We start from the raw sequence: 19909 nt of genomic DNA, 5'->3' as shown, positions 1-19909 counted from the left end.
GATGGTGATGATGATGATGGTTGTGGTGATAACTTTGACGGCGACGACGGCGACGACGACACGTCAATCCCCCTCCCGAAATGTTCAAGTGGACTTCACAGAGCTACCGCTGAGGAGCCCCTCCTCCGGAGGACCAGCCACACCGCAGAAGAGCGACCACCACCACCACCAGCAGCAGCATCATCGCCCTCCCCGGTAAATCCGAATGTCGGTGCACGACCCCCTCCCCCGCTACCACCACCTAGCTCCCCAAATCCACGCCACCCACCCCCGCGCCCCCCCGCCCCCGCCAAATGATCAATAACTTTATCGATTCGCAGCGTTGATGACCGCAGGAACGAATTGCTCTTTGGTTCTTTGGGTAAAAGTCCGTCACACGTAGCACAGGTAGTCAAAGTTTTAAATAGGTAACGAAGGATTTTTGTTTGGGGGGGTGTTAGCGCGCGTTACTTATAAATGTGTCGTAAGCCCTCTCCACCACCCGACACGGCCAATCAGCAGCAAAAAATAAAGTGTCACGTTGACAAAAGTCACACAAAATAGTTCACTACTTTAGCCCTACACCGGTGTGTTGTTGAAGAGTGAATCCACAACAGTGGGGCTAAAGTAGTGAACTATTTTGTGTCCTTTTGTCAACGTGACACTTTTTTTTGCTGATTGGCCGTGTCGGGTGGTGGAGAGGGCTTACGACACATTTATAAATAACGCGATCGAACACCCCCCCCAAAAAAAACCTTCATTATTAATAATATTGGTCGCGAAAGCCTCCTAAACGTGTTAAACTGAAAGTTGAAATAGCTCACGGGCGTTTTGACTTAAAGCTAGTATTCTTGGTTCTTTCGGTAAAGTCACTGCCACGTAGAAGGGAAACAATAAAATAATAAAAATATAAAACAATAAAATTATTATTCTTGGTTCTTTGGGTAAAGTCACCACCGCCACGTAGAAGGGAAACTATAAAATAATAAAAATATAAAACAATAAAATTATTATTCTTGGTTCTCTCGGTAAAGTCACCACCACGTAGAAGGGAAACTATAAAATAATAAAAATATAAAACAATAAAATTATTATTCTTGGTTCTTTCGGTAAAGTCACCACCACGTAGAAGGGAAACAATAAAATAATAAAAATATAAAACAATAAAATTATTGTAAAACAATAAAATTATTATTCTTGGTTCTTTCGGTAAAGTCACCGCCACGTAGAAGGGAAACAATAAAATAATAAAAATATAAAACAATAAAATTATTGTAAAACAATAAAATTATTATTCTTGGTTCTTTCGGTAAAGTCACCGCCACGTGGAAGGGAAACAATAAAATAATAAAAATATAAAACAATAAAATTATTATTCTTGGTTCTTTCGGTAAAGTCACCGCCACGTGTTAGGGAAACGGCAAAACGATTCTTGCCGTGGATTTCACCGCCAGACGATGAGTGGCTTCTCGCCTTGCAGGTCGAAACGTCGGCGGAATCTTATCGTTTTGTATTTTTTTAATGTTATTATTTTATCGCTTCCCTTCTACGTGGTGGTGACTTTACCGAAAGAACCGAGAACTTGAGATGACGGCGTGCCGATCGCAACACCCGGAGCGACCCGCAATCAGGCGGCACAAGCGCAGCAGCAGAACTGCTTCAGTTCGTGATGTTCTACCTGCGTGGCTTCACCAAAAGAAGCAAACGTCAACAACAACAACACAGCAACAACACAGCGTCAACAACACAGCGTCAACAACACAGCGTCAACACAGCGTCAACAACAACACAGCGTCAACAACAACACAGCGTCAACAACACAGCGTCAACAACAACACAGCGTCAACAACAACACAGCGTCAACAACAACACAGCGTCAACAACAACACAACAACACAGCGTCAACAACAACACAGCGTCAACAACACAGCGTCAACAACACAGCGTCAACAACAACACAGCGTCAACAACAACACAGCGTCAACAACAACAACACAGCGTCAACAACAACACAGCGTCAACAACAACACAGCGTCAACAACACAACAACACACCAACAACACAGCGTCAACAACAACACAGCGTCAACAACAACACAGCGTCAACAACACAGCGTCAACAACAACACAGCATCAACAACACAACAACACAGCGTCAACAACAACACAGCGTCAACAACACAACAACACAACAACAACACAGCGTCAACAACACAGCGTCAACAACACAACAACACAGCGTCAACAACACAACAACACAGCGTCAACAACACAACAACACAACAACACAGCGTCAACAACACAGCGTCAACAACACAACAACAACACAGCGTCAACAACAACACAGCGTCAATAACACAACAACACAGCGTCAACAACACAACACACCAACAACACATAAACACAACACAGCGTCAACACAACAACACAACAACAACACAGCGTCAACAACACAACAACACCGAGTCACAACAACACAACACGGCGACACAAACAGCGTGGGTTGGTGGACCGCACATGGATGGGACGCAGTGGCTGTGTCGGCTCTGTTGTTGGTGTTGTTGTTTGTGTTGTTGTTTGTGTTGTTATTGTGTTGTTTGTGTTGTTTGTGTTGTTTGTGTTGTTTGGTGGTGGTGTTGTTTGTGTTGTTGTTGTGTTGTTTGGTGGTGGTGTTGTTTGTGTTGTTGTGTTGTTGTTTGTGTTGTTTGTGTTGTTGTTTGGTGGTGGTGTTGTTTGTGTTGTTGTTGGTGTTGTTGTTTGTGTTGTTGTTTGTGTTGTTGTTTGTGTTGTTGTTTGGTGGTGGTGTTGTTTGTGTTGTTGTTTGTGTTGTGGTGTTGTTGTTTGTGTTGTTTTGTTGTGGTGTTGTTGTTTGTGTTGTGGTGTTGTTTGTGTTGTTGTTTGTGTTGTGGTGTTGTTGTTTGTGTTGTTATTGTTTGTGTTGTTGTGTGTGTTGTTGTGTTGGTGTGTGTGTTGTTGTGTGTGTTGTTGTGTGTTGTTGTGTGTGTTGTTGTTGTGTGTGTTGTTGTGTGTTGTTGTGTGTGTTGTTGTTGTGTGTTGTTGTGTGTGTTGTTGTGTGTGTTGTTGTTTGTGTTGTGAGGGGAGGGGGGAGAGTGTGACATAGGGAGACACGTGGTGGTGGTGGTGGTGGAGAATACTGGTGAGGTGGGGGTGGGGGGGTGAGGGGTGTAGCTGTGAGGTTAAAGGTCACAGCAAAGCATCATGGGAAGAGTGCGGCTGGGCTGGCGGTGGCGTCCTCAAACTGCGGCAAGGCTTCGGCTGGCGGCCATTTTTATCGCAGGCCGAAAGGAGGTGGGGATGGGGGGAGTGGGGGGGAGGTGGGGGGTGAGTGGGTGGGTGGGTGGGTGAGTAGGTGGGTGGGTGAGTGAGTGAGTGGGTGGGTGGGGGGGTGAGTGGGTGAGTGGGTGAGTGAGTGAGTGGGTGAGTGGGTGGGTGAGTGGGTGAGTGGGGGGGTGAGTGAGTGGGTGGGTGGGTGAGTGAGTGGGTGGGTGAGTGAGTGGGTGGGGGGGTGAGTGAGTGAGTGGGTGAGTGAGTGGGTAAGTGGGTGAGTGAGTGGGTGAGTGGGTGAGTGAGTGGGTGGGTGAGTGGGTGGGTGAGTGGGTGAGTGAGTGGGTGAGTGAGTGGGTGAGTGAGTGGGTGGTTGAGTGGGTGGATGAGTGGGTGAGTGGGTGGGTGGGTGAGTGGGTGGGTGAGTGGGTGGATGAGTGGATGAGTGGGTGGGTGGGTGGGTGAGTGGGTGGGTGGTTTAGTGGGTGGATGAGTGAGTGGGTGGTTGAGTGGGTGGATGAGTGAGTGGGTGGTTGAGTGAGTAGGTGGGTGGGTGAGTGGGTGGGTGGGTGAGTGAGTGAGTGGGTGGGTGGGTGAGTGGGTGGGTGGGTGAGTGGGTGGGTGAGTGAGTGATTGAGTGGGTGGGTGGGTGAGTGGGTGGGTGAGTGGGTGGGTGGGTGGGTGAGTGAGTGGGTGGGTGAGTGGGTGGATGAGTGAGTGGGTAGCTGTGGGTGAGGTGTGGAGGGTTGGCCGGTGAGGGTGAGGTGAGTGGCGAGTCCGGACGCCATCTCTCTCCCTCTCTGTCTAGTTGTCCTTGGCAGCTGACGTGCCCCTCACTGAACCTTTAGTTCTCATCTGGGGGGTCACACGGGGGGGGGAGAGGGAGACACGGGGGGAGAGACACGGGGGGAGAGACACGGGGGGAGAGATACGGGGGAGAGACACGGGGGAGAGACACGGGGGGAGACACGGGGGGGAGACACGGGGGGGGGGAGACACGGGTAGAGAGACACGGGGGGAGACACGGGGGGAGAGACACGGGGGGAGGGAGGGGTAGAGAGGGAGGGAGACACGGGGGGAGACACGGGGGGAGGGAGACACGGGTAGAGAGACACGGGGGGGTGACACGGGGGGAGACACGGGGGGAGACACGGGGGGGGGGACACGGGGGGAGACACGGGGTAGGGAGGGAGGGAGACACGGGGAGAGACACGGGGGGAGAGACACGGGGAGAGACACGGGGGGGGGAGACACGGGGGGAGACACGGGGGGGAGAGACACGGGGGGAGACACGGGGTAGGGAGGGAGGGAGACACGGGTAGAGAGACACGGGGTAGGTAGGGAGGGAGACACGGTGGGAGGGAGGGAGACACGGGTAGAGAGACACGGGGTAGGTAGGTAGAGAGACACGGGGTAGGTAGGGAGACACGGGTAGGGAGACACGGGTAGAGAGACACGGGGTAGGTAGGTAGTGAGGGAGACACGGGTAGAGAGACACGGGGTAGGTAGGGAGGGAGACACGGGGTAGGTAGGGAGGGAGACACGGGTAGAGAGACACGGGGTAGGTAGGTAGAGAGACACAGGGTAGGTAGGGAGACACGGGTAGGGAGACACGGGTAGAGAGACACGGGGTAGGTAGGTAGCGAGGTAGGGAGACACGGGTAGAGAGACACGGGGTAGGTAGAGAGACACGGGTAGGGAGACACGGGGTAGGTAGGTAGGTAGAGAGACACGGGGTAGGTAGGGAGACACGGGGTAGGTAGACACGGGTAGAGAGACACGGGGTAGGTAGGTAGTGAGGTAGAGAGACACGGGGTAGGTAGAGAGACACGGGTAGAGAGACACGGGGTAGGTAGGTAGCGAGGTAGGGAGACACGGGTAGAGAGACACGGGGTAGTTAGAGAGACACGGGGTAGTTAGAGAGACACGGGGTAGTTAGAGAGACACGGGGTAGTTAGAGAGACACGGGGTAGGTAGGGAGACACGGGGTAGGTAGAGAGACACGGGGTAGGTAGAGAGACACGGGTAGAGAGACACGGGGTAGGTAGAGAGACACGGGGTAGGTAGAGAGACACGGGTAGAGAGACACGGGGTAGGTAGGTAGGTAGGTAGAGAGACACGGGTAGGGAGACACGGGGTAGGTAGGTAGGTAGAGAGACACGGGTAGGGAGACACGGGGTAGGTAGAGAGACACGGGGTAGGTAGGTAGAGAGACACGGGGTAGGTAGAGAGACACGGGGTAGGTAGGTAGAGAGACACGGGGTAGGTAGGTAGAGAGACACGGGGTAGGTAGGGAGACACGGGGTAGGTAGGGAGACACGGGGTAGGTAGGTAGGTAGAGAGACACGGGTAGAGAGACACGGGGTAGGTAGAGAGACACGGGGTAGGTAGGTAGAGAGACACGGGGTAGGTAGGTAGTTAGAGAGACACGGGGTAGGTAGGTAGACACGGGTAGGGAGACACGGGGTAGGTAGGTAGACAGATTAAAGTGTTGTGGACGTGAGCTGCTAAGTCGCTGCTGAGTTGCTGCATTGCTCTTTGTCAGGCAGGCGAAGTGGCTCACACCACGTGACTGATGACATCATCATCATCACCACGTGGCTGTTGACGTCATCATCACCATCATCACCACGTGGCTGACGTCATCATCACCATCATCACCACGTGACTGATGTCATCATCACCATCATCATCACCATCATCATCATCACCATCATCACCATCACGTGGCTGATGTCATCATCACCATCATCACCACGTGGCTGATGCCATCATCGCCATCATCATCATCATCACCACGCGGCTGATGTTATCATCATCATCATCATCACCACGTGGCTGATGTCATCATCACCATCATCAATCACCATCATCACCACGTGGCTGATTCCATCATCACCATCATCATCATCACCACGTGGCTGATGTCATCATCACCATCATCACCATCATCATCATCATTGCCACGTGGCTGATGTCATCATCACCATCATCATCATCACCATCATCACCATGTGGCTGATGTCATCATCACCATCATCATCATTGCCACGTGGACATTCACAGCCGCAGGCAAATCCTGTCAGTGTGTGGTGGATCGAACCCACGACCTCCTGCAGTGGTGGTGGTGATGATGACGACGATAATAATAGTGGTGGTGGTGATGATGATGATGATGACGATGATAATAGTGGTGGTGATGATGATGATGATAATAATAATAGTGGTGGTGGTGATGATGATGATGATGTTGACGACGATGATGACGATGATGATGATGATGACGGTGATGATGATGATGATAATAGTGGTGGTGATGATGATGATGATGACGATAATAATAGTGGTGGTGGTGAAGATGATGATGATAATAATAGTGGTGATGATGATGATGATCATGATAATAATAGTGGTGGTGATGATGATGATGATAATAATAGTGGTGGTGGTGGTGATGATGATGATGATGACGATGATAATAATAATAGTGGTGATGATGATGATGACGACGATAATAATAATAATAGTGGTGGTGGTGGTGATGATGATGACAATAATAATAGTGGTGGTGATGATGATGATGACGATGATAATAATAGTGGTGGTGGTGATGATGATGACGATAATAATAGTGGTGGTGATGATGATGATGACGATGATAATAATAGTGGTGGTGGTGATGATGATGACGATAATAATAGTGGTGGTGATGATGATGATGACGATGATAATAATAGTGGTGGTGGTGATGATGATGATGATGACGACGATAATAATAGTGGTGGTGATGATGATGATGACGATAATAATAGTGGTGGTGGTGGTGGTGGTGATGATGATGATGATGATAATAGTGGTGGTGGTGGTGATGATGATGATGACGATGATGACGATGATGACGGTGACGACGATGATGACGGTGATGACGGTGACGATGATGACGATGATGACGGTGACGATGATGACGATGATGACGGTGACGACGATGATGACGATGATGACGGCCACCTCGTCAAGCTCCTGCTGCGTCTGCTCCTCCATGCGGCGAATGTCGGCCATGGTGAGACCAGTCCAGCGGTCGGTCCAGCAGAAGAGTTGCCGGTGGAAGTTGGTGAAGATGCGGCATTCCTGCTACACTCGGCACACACACAGAGAGAGACACAGTCACACACAGTCACACACACAGTGACACACACACAGTCACACAGTCACACACACACAGTCACACAGTCACACACACAGAGACACACACAGTCACACAGTCACACACACAGAGACAGTCACACACAGTGACACACAGACAGTCACACAGTCACACAGACAGTCACACACACAGACAGTCACACAGACAGACAGAGACACAGTCCAGCAGAAGAGTTGCCGGTGGAAGTTGGTGAAGATGCGGCATTCCTGCTACACTCGGCACACATACAGTCACACAGTCACACAGTCACACACAGACAGTCACACACACAGTCACACACACACACAGTCACACAGTCACACACAGACAGTCACACACAGTCACACACACACAGTCACACACAGTCACACACACACACACAGTCACACACACAGTCACACACAGTCAGAGACACACAGACAGACAGACAGAGACACAGTCCAGCAGAAGAGTTGCCGGTGGAAGTTGGTGAGGATGCGGCATTCCTGCTACACTCGGCACACACACAGTCACACACAGTCACACAGTCACACACAGTCACACAGTCACACACAGTCACACACACAGACAGTCACACAGTCACACACAGTCACACACACACAGTCACACACACAGACAGTCACACAGTCACACACAGTCACACAGTCACACACACAGTCAGAGACACAGTCCAGCAGAAGAGTTGCCGGTGGAAGTTGGTGAAGATGCGGCATTCCTGCTACACTCGGCACACACACAGAGAGACAGTCACACACAGTCACACAGTCACACACAGTCACACACACACACAGTCAGAGACACACACAGTCAGAGACACACAGACACAGACAGACAGAGACACAGTCCAGCAGAAGAGTTGCCGGTGGAAGTTGGTGAAGATGCGGCATTCCTGCTACACTCGGCACACACACACAGAGACAGTCACACACAGTCACACAGTCACACACACACACAGAGACACAGTCACAGTCACACACACACACACAGACAGTCACACACACACAGTCACACAGTCACACACACACAGAGACACAGTCACAGTCACACACACACACACAGACAGTCACACACACAGAGTCACAGTCACACACACACAGACACACACAGTCACACACACACACAGTCACACACAGAGACAGTCACACACAGACAGTCAGAGACACACACACAGTCAGTCACACACAGTCGCACACAGTCACACACACAGTCACACACACAGTCACACACAGACAGTCACACACACACAGTCACACACACAGTCACACACACAGTCACACAGACAGACAGTCACACAGACAGACAGAGACACAGTCCAGCAGAAGAGTTGCCGGTGGAAGTTGGTGAAGATGCGGCATTCCTGCTACACTCGGCACACACACAGAGACAGTCACACAGACACAGTCACACACAGTCACACACACAGTCACACACAGTCAGAGACACACAGTCACACACACAGAGACAGTCACACACAGTCACACACAGTCACACACAGTCACACACACACACAGTCACACAGTCACACAGTCACACACAGTCACACACACACAGTCACACAGACAGTCAGAGACACACAGACACACACACAGACAGACAGAGACACAGTCCAGCAGAAGAGTTGCCGGTGGAAGTTGGTGAAGATGCGGCATTCCTGCTACACTCGGCACACACACAGAGACAGTCACACAGACACAGTCACACACAGTCACACACACAGTCACACACAGTCAGAGACACACAGTCACACACACAGAGACAGTCACACAGTCACACACAGTCACACACAGTCACACACAGTCACACACACACACAGTCACACAGTCACACAGTCACACACAGTCACACACACACAGTCACACAGACAGTCAGAGACACACAGACACACACACAGACAGACAGAGACACAGTCCAGCAGAAGAGTTGCCGGTGGAAGTTGGTGAAGATGCGGCATTCCTGCTACACTCGGCACACACACACAGAGACAGTCACACACAGTCACACAGTCACACAGTCACACACACAGAGACACAGTCACAGTCACACACACACACACAGAGACAGTCACACACACACACAGTCACACAGTCACACACACACACAGAGACACAGTCACAGTCACACACACACACAGACAGTCACACACACAGAGACACAGTCACAGTCACACACACACAGACACACACAGTCACACACAGAGACAGTCACACACAGACAGTCAGAGACACACACACAGTCAGTCACACACAGTCGCACACAGTCACACACACACACACAGACAGTCACACACACACAGTCACACACAGTCACACACACAGTCACACACACAGTCACACAGACAGACAGTCACACAGACAGACAGAGACACAGTCCAGCAGAAGAGTTGCCGGTGGAAGTTGGTGAAGATGCGGCATTCCTGCTACACTCGGCACACACACAGAGACACACACAGAGACAGTCACACACAGTCACACACACAGTCACACACACAGAGACACAGTCACACACACACACAGTCACACACAGTCACACACACACACAGACAGACAGAGACACACAGACACAGACAGACAGAGACACAGTCCAGCAGAAGAGTTGCCAGTGGAAATTGGTGAAGATGCGGCATTCCTGCTACACTCGGCACACACACAGAGACACACAGTCACACACAGTCACACACAGTCACACACAGTCACACACACACAGTCACACACACACAGGCACACACACAGAGACCCAGTCACACACACACAGTCACACACAGTCACACACACACAGTCAGAGACACACACAGAGACACACAGACACACACACAGAGACACACACACAGAGACACAGTCATACAGTCACACACACAGAGACACACACAGTCACACACAGTCACACACACACAGTCACACACAGTCACACACAGTCAGAGACACACACACAGACACAGAGACACAGAGACACACAGTCACACACAGTCACACACAGTCACATAGTCTGAGACACACACACACAGAGACACAGTCACAGAGACACACAGTCACACACAGTCACACACACACAGTCACACACACAGTCACAGACACACACACACACACAGACACACACAGTCAGAGACACACAGTCACACACACACAGTCACACACACACAGTCACACACAGTCAGAGACACACAGTCACACACACACAGTCACACACACACACACAGTCACACACACACACAGTCACAACAACAACAACAACCACCATTCGCCACTAAGTGGCGGTGACGTCACCACGACGCTTGTGCCAGGCTATGTGCACCGTGAGGCCACGTGAAGTGTCGAACGCCCGCTGGCAGGAGGTCACGGGTCAGACCCAGCAGGTGCCACGGGTCGACTGACTGAGATGACTGGCTGATGCACCACCTGTGCCCCCTACTGTGCCAACCTGCTGTGCTTTAGCCACCCGGCGCTCCGCTCGTTGTTGTGAGCGTCGCTCCTCCGCCCTCCGTTGTTGTTGGAGGGCGACTGCCTCCAACTGCCCAGTAGCATCCTTCACGAGCCTCCTCCACAGAGGCCGATCTTGACACCGCTGGTACCAGTCATCGGCAAGTCCACTCAGCTCCACGTCCTCCTGTACCACATCACTCCATCTCTTCTCTAGCCCGTGCCGCGCCCGCTTAGCCCCCTCAATCCGGCCAAACAAAAGCTGTTTCGGCATGCGGTGGCTGGGCATGCGGGCTACATGACCCAGCCATCGCAGCCTTGCCTGCCGGAGGAGCTCACCGATGGGACCCTGCCCAGATCTTTCAAGGATTTGTGAGCTCCTCACACAATCCAGTCTGGTTAAACCCAGGATGGATCGTAGGCAGGCCAGCCTAAATGTTTCTAACCGGCGAAGATGTTCCATTAGGGGGGGTCCACGTTTCGCAAGCGTAAAGAAGGGAGGGAATGACTGTGGCCGAGAAGACCTGAAGCTTAGTGCGGAGCGACAGACCAGGTAGGTTCCACACAGCGTTACGCAACCGACGAAAAGATATTGCCGCTCGACTGATTCGGAGTGAGACCTCTGCTGTTAAACTGGAGCCAGTCATAAGCACACTGCCCAGGTATGGGAAACTCTCCACTCTCTCCACAACTGCCCCATCACCGATTGGGAGTTGTGGGGGTGGAGTGTCCGATGGTACAAAATACCCAGGCAGGTGCTTAGTTTTGGTGGGGCTGATGGTAAGGCCCCACCTCTTAGTGGCACGCTCCAGTCTCAGCAGCAGCATCTCCAACTCCTCCTCTGACTGAGCAGCTATTACCAAATCATCAGCATACATAACGTGGTTGAGCAATAGGGAGCCATCCCTTGACCGCACCCGGGCATCGATTAGCCTCCCATTATATCTGTACCATATGGAGATTCCCCCGGTACAGCTATTGAAGGCTTCACGAACTACGTGGTCAAAATAGATGTTAAATAATGTGGGAGCCAGAGGACATCCCTGTCGCACCCCAAGGTGTACAGGGAATGGCTCTGACTCCCGGCCACGTAGTTTTACCCGGGCCCGCTCACCATCATGAAGGTCCTTAATGATCGTAAGCAGAGGGTCAGGTACTCCATAAGCACGAAGAACGACCCAGGGCCCAGGCCTACTGATGGTATCATAGGCCTTGACCAGGTCAATAAAGCAGAGATGTAGGTCTTGTTGGAATTCCCTACACCTCTGCTGTAGCAGACGGACAGAAAATATGGCATCTGTGCAGGACCGCCCTTTCCTGAAACCGCATTGGGGCTCCGCAAGCCTCTCCTCAGCGTGCCTGGCAAGGCGATGCTGAATAATCCTTGCCAGGACCTTTCCCGGCACACTGAGGAGTGAGATGCCCCTGTAGTTGTTACAGTCTGTGCGGTCCCCCTTCTTAAAAAGGGGGACCACCAGGGCATCCTTCCAATCCTGCGGAACCCGTCCAGTGGTCCAGACTGTTGTTATGATGTCATATAGGGCAGTCTGTGCACAAACGCCACCCTCCCTCAGCATTTCGCTTGGGAGATCATCTCTGCCCGCTGCCTTTCCTGGTCTCAGACTCCGGATCGCCTTCAATACTTCCTCAGCAGATGGCACCTCAGCCAGCCACTCACAGGGGGTGACTTCTTCCAATATTTGAGGCACCGCAGCCTCAGCAGGGTCATCCTCACTTTGTGCCACGATGTTTTCCTGGCTGAGGGATTTTCCCTCCCCCAGGACCTCACAGAAATGCTCAGCAAATCTGCGAACCTGTTCCTGGGGGTCGGAGATTGGATCACCGTTTTTTCCCCTAATGATGGTAATAGGTGTGGCGCTGCAGGTTACTTTTTTGATGGAGTTAAATAGAGATTTGTGATCACGGGCCACTGAGGCAGACTCCATCTCCTCAGCAACCCGCGACCACCACCCATCCTTGCAGCGCCTCACGGCTCTCCGAACCTCCGAGCGAAGGCTGCGGTAAGCCTCCTCATTCTCTGACGTGGGATTCTGTAGCCGATGACAGTGGGCCTGTCGCTTTTTCTCAACCATCCTGAACACCTCCTCTGTCAGCCAGGGTCTCTGGGGAGGTCTGGACCGCGTACCCAAAGCAGCCATTGCAGCTGCATGAGTCACAGTCCTAAACCTCACCCATTTACCCTCGACATCAGGAGGAGTCGGGGACGATGCCAATCCCAGCCGCAAGCGATGATGAAATTCTCGCTTGCAACTTTCATCAGATAACTGAGACCAGGCCACTTTATGTTGGAATGGAGTCCTGGGTGTACACCCACCACCGGAGTGGAAGAATGGCAGGCGCATCTTACAGATGACTAGTCGATGGTCAGAGGGCAGATCAGCTCCACGGTAGGTCCTGGTGTCAAGTACATGGGCTCGCATTCGCTGGTCCGTCACTACGTAGTCCAGCAGATGTTCTTGCTTGGACCCGGCATGCATCCATGATGTTGTGTGGATGCGCCGATGCCGGAACAGCGTGTTGGTAATTACAAGCCCATGGGCTGCACAAAAATCTAGCAGCCTCCTACCGTTGTTATTGAGCTGATCTGGCCCATGCCCTCCAATCACTCCAGACCAGGTGCCAGTATCATGACCAACTCGGGCATTGAAGTCACCCAACATGATGACTCTATACCGAGGGGCCACTTTAGCCAGCACCTGTGACAGGAGGTCATAGAAGGCATCTGACTCATCGGCTTTGCCTGCATCCCTCCACGGATGTTCATCTTCGGTGGGGGCATAAGTAACCACGACCACCATTCCTCGCCTCCGGTTGATGGGAAGGCGAGCCCAAAGTAGCCTGGGGCTTACAGCTTCCCACACCTCACCGCCATGCTCCCACGCCCCCTTCATTCTTTTGTTCAAAACAAGACCCACACCCTGTTGTTTGGCAGTCTGCTGCCCCGAGTAGAGGACTGTCCACCACACAGTCACACACACACAGTCACACACACAGTCACACACTGACACACAGAGTCACACACACAGAGACACACAGTCACACAGTCACACACACAGTCACACACACACAGAGACACACACAGTCACACACACAGACACAGAGACACACAGACACACACACAGTCACACACAGTCACACACAGACACACACACACAGTCACACACACAGACACACAGACACACACACAGTCACACACACACAGTCACACACACAGACACAGAGACACACAGTCACACACACACAGTCACACACACAGTCACACAGTCACACACAGACACACACACACAGTCACACACACAGTCACACTCCTGATAGACTCGGCACACACACAGACACACACAGACACACAGAGACACACAGAGACACACAAACACAGTCCTGCTGCACTCGGCACACAGACACAGAGACACACAGACACAGACAGACACAGACACACAGAGACACAGACAGACACAGACACACAGAGACACACAGACACACAGACACAGACAGACACAAAGAGACACACAGACACAGAGACACACAGACACAGAGACACACAGACACACAGACACAGAGACACACAGACACAGAGACACACAGACACAGACAGACACAGACACACAGAGACACACAGACACACAGACACACAGAGACACACAGACACACAGACACAGAGACACACAGACACAGACAGACACAGACACACAGAGACACAGACACACAGACACAGACACACAGAGACACACAGACACAGACAGACACAGACACAGAGACACACAGACACACACAGACACAGAAACACAGAGACACACAGACACAGACACACACAGACACACAGAGACACACAGACACAGACAGACACAGACACAGAGACACACAGACACACACAGACACAGACACACAGAGACACACAGACACAGACACACACAGACACAGACACACAGAGACACAGACACACAGACACAGAGACACACAGAGACAGACACACAGACACAGACACACAGTGCTGCTACACTCGGCACACAGACAGAGACACAGAGACACACAGACACAGAGACACAGACAGAGACACAGAGACACAGACAGAGACATAGAGACACACAGACACAGAGACACAGACAGAGACATAGAGACACAGTCAGAGACACAGAGACACAGACAGAGACACACAGACACAGAGACACAGACAGAGACATAGAGACACAGTCAGAGACACAGAGACACAGACAGAGACATAGAGACACACAGACATAGAGACACACAGACACAGAGACACAGACAGAGACACACAGACACAGAGACACAGACAGAGACATAGAGACACAGTCAGAGACACAGAGACACAGACAGAGACACAGAGACACACAGACATAGAGACACACAGACACAGAGACACAGACAGAGACACAGAGACACAGACAGAGACATAGAGACACACAGACACAGAGACACAGACAGAGACATAGAGACACAGTCAGAGACACAGAGACACAGACAGAGACACACAGACACAGAGACACAGACAGAGACATAGAGACACAGTCAGAGACACAGAGACACAGACAGAGACATAGAGACACACAGACACAGAGACACAGAGACATAGAGACACAGACACAGAGACACAGTCTTGCTACACTCAGCACACAGACACAGACAAAGACACAGAGACACAGAGACACAGAGACAGTCATGCTGCACTCAGCACGCACAGCGCACACAGACAAAGCTCCCCCAGGTAGCCTCTAGCAGGGCTGTAGGGGCAAGTGCTGTTAGCTAGCGAGTAGCAGCAGCAGTGTTCATTAGCTTCAATGTGTCTCCCCCCCACCACTACCCCCCCACCACCTCTCCCCCCACCCCCCACCACCCCCCCACCACCCCCCACCACCACCCCCCCACCACCCACCCACCACCCCCCCACCACTCCCCCCACCACCCCCCCACCTTGTGTATGAACGACTCCACTTTACTCTGTAGGCCCCACCACTTGAACTTGACCGTCACCAACTTGTAGGCACACATGTGGGGGGCCTGGCCCCCCACTAGCTCAGCCTGCGGGGGGGGGGGGGGGGTGGGGGTGATACAGGGGGGGTGACGTGTTGTGTTGTTGTTGTTGTTGTGTAGTGTACATGTTGTGTTGTTGTGTTGTTGTTGTGTACATGTTGTGTAGTGTACATGTTGTGTACATGTTGTGTTGTTGTGTGCATGTTGTGTACATGTTGTGTTGTTGTGTTGTGTAGTGTACATGTTGTGTACATGTTGTGTAGTGTACATGTTGTATAGTGTTGTGTTGTTGTGTTGTTGTTGTGTACATGTTGTGTAGTGTACATGGTGTGTTGTTGTTGTGTTGTTGTCGTGTTGTTGTGTTGTTCTTGTGTACATGTTGTGTAGTGCACATGTTGTGTTGTTGTGTAGTGTAGTGTACATGTTGTGTAGTGTACATGTTGTGTACATGTTGTGTACATGTTGTGTAGTGTACATGTTGTGTACATGTTGTGTTGTTGTGTAGTGTAGTGTACATGTTGTGTAGTGTACATGTTGTGTACATGTTGTGTACATGTTGTGTTGTTGTGTAGTGTAGTGTACATGTTGTGTAGTGTACATGTTGTGTACATGTTGTGTACATGTTGTGTTGTTGTGTTGTGTAGTGTAGTGTACATGTTGTGTAGTGTACATGTTGTATAGTGTTGTGTACATGTTGTGTACATGTTGTGTACATGTTGTGTACATGTTGTGTAGTGTACATGTTGTATAGTGTAGTTTACATGTTGTGTAGTGTACATGTTGTGTAGTGTACATGTTGTGTAGTGTAGTGTACATGTTGTGTAGTGTAGTGTACATGTTGTGTAGTGTAGTGTACATGTTGTGTAGTGTAGTGTACATGTTGTGTAGTGTAGTGTACATGTAGTGTAGTGTACATGTTGTGTAGTGTACATGTTGTGTAGTGTACATGTTGTGTAGTGTAGTGTACATTTTGTGTAGTGTAGTGTACATGTTGTGTAGTGTAGTGTACATGTTGTGTAGTGTACATGTTGTGTAGTGTAGTGTACATGTAGTGTAGTGTACATGTTGTGTAGTGTACATGTTGTGTAGTGTAGTGTACATGTTGTGTAGTGTACATGTTGTGTAGTGTAGTGTACATGTAGTGTAGTGTACATGTTGTGTAGTGTAGTGTACATGTAGTGTAGTGTACATGTTGTGTAGTGTACATGTTGTGTAGTGTAGTGTACATGTTGTGTAGTGTAGTGTACATGTTGTGTAGTGTAGTGTACATGTTGTGTAGTGTAGTGTACATGTAGTGTAGTGTACATGTTGTGTAGTGTAGTGTACATGTAGTGTAGTGTACATGTTGTATAGTGTTGTTGTGTAGTGTTGTGTACATGTTGTGTAGTGTACATGTTGTGTACATGTTGTGTAGTGTAGTGTACATGTTGTGTAGTGTAGTGTACATGTTGTGTAGTGTAGTGTACATGTTGTGTAGTGTACATGTTGTGTTGTGTAGTGTACATGTTGTGTAGTGTAGTGTACATGTTGTATAGTGTAGTGTACATGTTGTGTAGTGTAGTGTACATGGTGTGTACATGTTGAATAGTGTTGTTGTGTGTTTGTTGTGTTCTGGTGTTGTTGTGCTATTGTTGTGTTGTCATTGTGTTGTTATTGTGTTGTTACTGTGTTGTTGTGTTGTTGTGTTGTGGTTTTTGTGTTGTTACTGTGTTGTTACTGTGTTGTTGTTGTGTTGTTGTTACTGTGTTGTGTCGTTGTGTTGTGTACATGTTGTTATTGTTGTTGTTGTTGTGTTGTTGTGTTATTGTGTTGTGGTTTTTGTGTTGTTATTGTTGTTGTTATGAACCTTCCAGTTGGGCCCCAGGGGTCCTCTGCCGGTGACCTCTGAGTGGTAGAGAGACGGATCTTCCTCTCTCTTATAGTCCTGACACAACAACAACACAACAACAACACACACACAGAGACACACACACACACATACACAACAACACACTCACACACACAGAGAGAGACACACACACAGACACAACAACAACACACTCACACACACACACAGAGACACACAGACACACACACATACACAACAACAACAACACACTCACACACACACAGAGAGACACACACACACAGACACACATACACAACAACACACACACACACACAGAGAGACACACACACACAGACACACACACATACACAACAACAACACTCACACACACACACAGAGAGACACACACACACACAACAACAACTGCCATTCGCCACTAAGTGGCGGTGACGTCACCACGACGCTTGTGCCAGGCTATGTGCACCCTGAGGCCACGTGAAGTGTCAAACGCCCGCTGGCAGGAGGTCACGGGGCAGACCCAGCAGGTGCCACGGGTCGACTGACTGAGATGACTGGCTGATGCACCACCTGTGCCCCCTACTGTGCCAACCTGCTGTGCTTTAGCCACCCGGCGCTCCGCTCGTTGTTGTGAGCGTCGCTCCTCCGCCCTCCGTTGTTGTTGGAGGGCGACTGCCTCCAACTGCCCAGTAGCATCCTTCACGAGCCTCCTCCAGAGAGGCCGATCTTGACACCGCTGGTACCAGTCATCGGCAAGTCCACTCAGCTCCACGTCCTCCTGTACCACATCACTCCATCTCTTCTCTAGCCCGTGCCACGCCCGTTTAGCCCCCTCGATCCGGCCGAACAAAAGCTGTTTAGGCATGCGGTGGCTGGGCATGCGGACTACATGACCCAGCCATCGCAGCCTTGCCTGCCGGAGGAGCTCACCGATGGGACCCTGCCCAGATCTTTCAAGGATTTGTGAGCTCCTCACACAATCCAGTCTGGTTAAACCCAGGATGGATCGTAGGCAGGCCAGCCTAAATGTTTCTAACCGGCGAAGATGTTCCATTAAGGGGGTCCACGTTTCGCAAGCGTAGAGAAGGGAGGGAATGACCGTGGCCGAGAAGACCTGAAGCTTAGTGCGGAGCGACAGACCAGGTAGCTTCCACACAGCGTTACGCAACCGATGAAAAGATATTGCCGCTCGACTGATTCGGAGTGAGACCTCTGCTGTTAAACTGGAGCCGGTCATGAGCACACTGCCCAGGTATGGGAAACTCTCCACTCTCTCCACAACTGTCCCATCACCGATTGGGAGTTGTGGTGGTGGAGTGTCCAATGGTACAAAATACCCAGGCCTAGGTGCTTAGTTTTGGTGGGGCTGATGGTAAGGCCCCATCTCTTAGTGGCACGCTCCAGTCTCAGCAGCAGCGTCTCCAACTCCTCCTCTGAATGAGCAGCTATTACCAAATCATCGGCATACATAACGTGGTTGAGCAATAGGGAGCCATCCCTTGACAGCACCCCGGCATCGATCAGCCTCCCATTATTTCTGTACCAAATGGAGATTCCCCCGGTACAGCTATTGAAGGCTTCACGAACTACGTGGTCAAAATAGATGTTAAATAATGTGGGAGCCAGAGGACATCCCTGTCGCACCCTAAGGTGTACAGGGAATGGCTCTGACTCCCGGCCACGTAGTTTTACCCGGGCCCGCTCACCATCATGAAGGTCCTTAATGATCGTGAGCAGAGGGTCAGGTACTCCAAAAGCACGAAGAACAACCCAGAGCCCAGGCCTACTGAAGGTATCATAGGCCTTGACCAGGTCAATAAAGCAGAGATGTAGGTCTTGCTGGAATTCCCTACACCTCTGCTGTAGCAGACGGACAGAAAATATGGCATCTGTGCAGGACCGCCCTTTCCTGAAACCGCATTGGGGCTCCGCAAGCCTCTCCTCAGCGTGCCTGGCAAGGCGATGCTGAATAATCCTTGCCAGGACCTTTCCCGGCACACTGAGGAGATGCCCCTGTAGTTGTTACTACACAGACAGAGACACACACTCAGACACACACACACAGATACTACTACTGATGATACTACTGCTGATGATGATGATACTACTGATGATGATACTACTACTGTTGATGATGATGATGCTACTACTACTGATGAAGATGATACTACTACTGATGATAATGATACTACTACTG

The 19909-nt window shown here is 50.7% G+C and overlaps 1 protein-coding gene across 1 annotated transcript in view; it reads right to left on the bottom strand.

Moving 5' to 3' along the window:
* Positions 1-337: 337 nt before the first annotated feature.
* Positions 338-19909, bottom strand: part of LOC142923330 (phosphatidylinositol transfer protein beta isoform-like) — a gene marked incomplete at its 5' end in the record, with an annotated part of 33019 nt that continues 13447 nt past the window's right edge. Inside the window, 4 exons of the mRNA XM_076064402.1 lie at positions 338-4118; positions 7272-7394; positions 15807-15914; positions 17713-17790. Of these exons, the coding sequence (XP_075920517.1) occupies positions 4068-4118; positions 7272-7394; positions 15807-15914; positions 17713-17790 (360 nt within the window). The remainder of the gene's footprint in view (positions 4119-7271; positions 7395-15806; positions 15915-17712; positions 17791-19909) is intronic.

The sequence above is a fragment of the Petromyzon marinus genome, unplaced genomic scaffold, assembly GCF_048934315.1.
Source record: "Petromyzon marinus isolate PM22_M1 ecotype Great Lakes invasive population unplaced genomic scaffold, UKy_Petmar_22M1.pri1.0 PM_Scaffold_42, whole genome shotgun sequence".
Lineage (NCBI taxonomy): Eukaryota > Metazoa > Chordata > Hyperoartia > Petromyzontiformes > Petromyzontidae > Petromyzon > Petromyzon marinus.
This window is presented reverse-complemented; position numbering and strand designations above follow the sequence as displayed.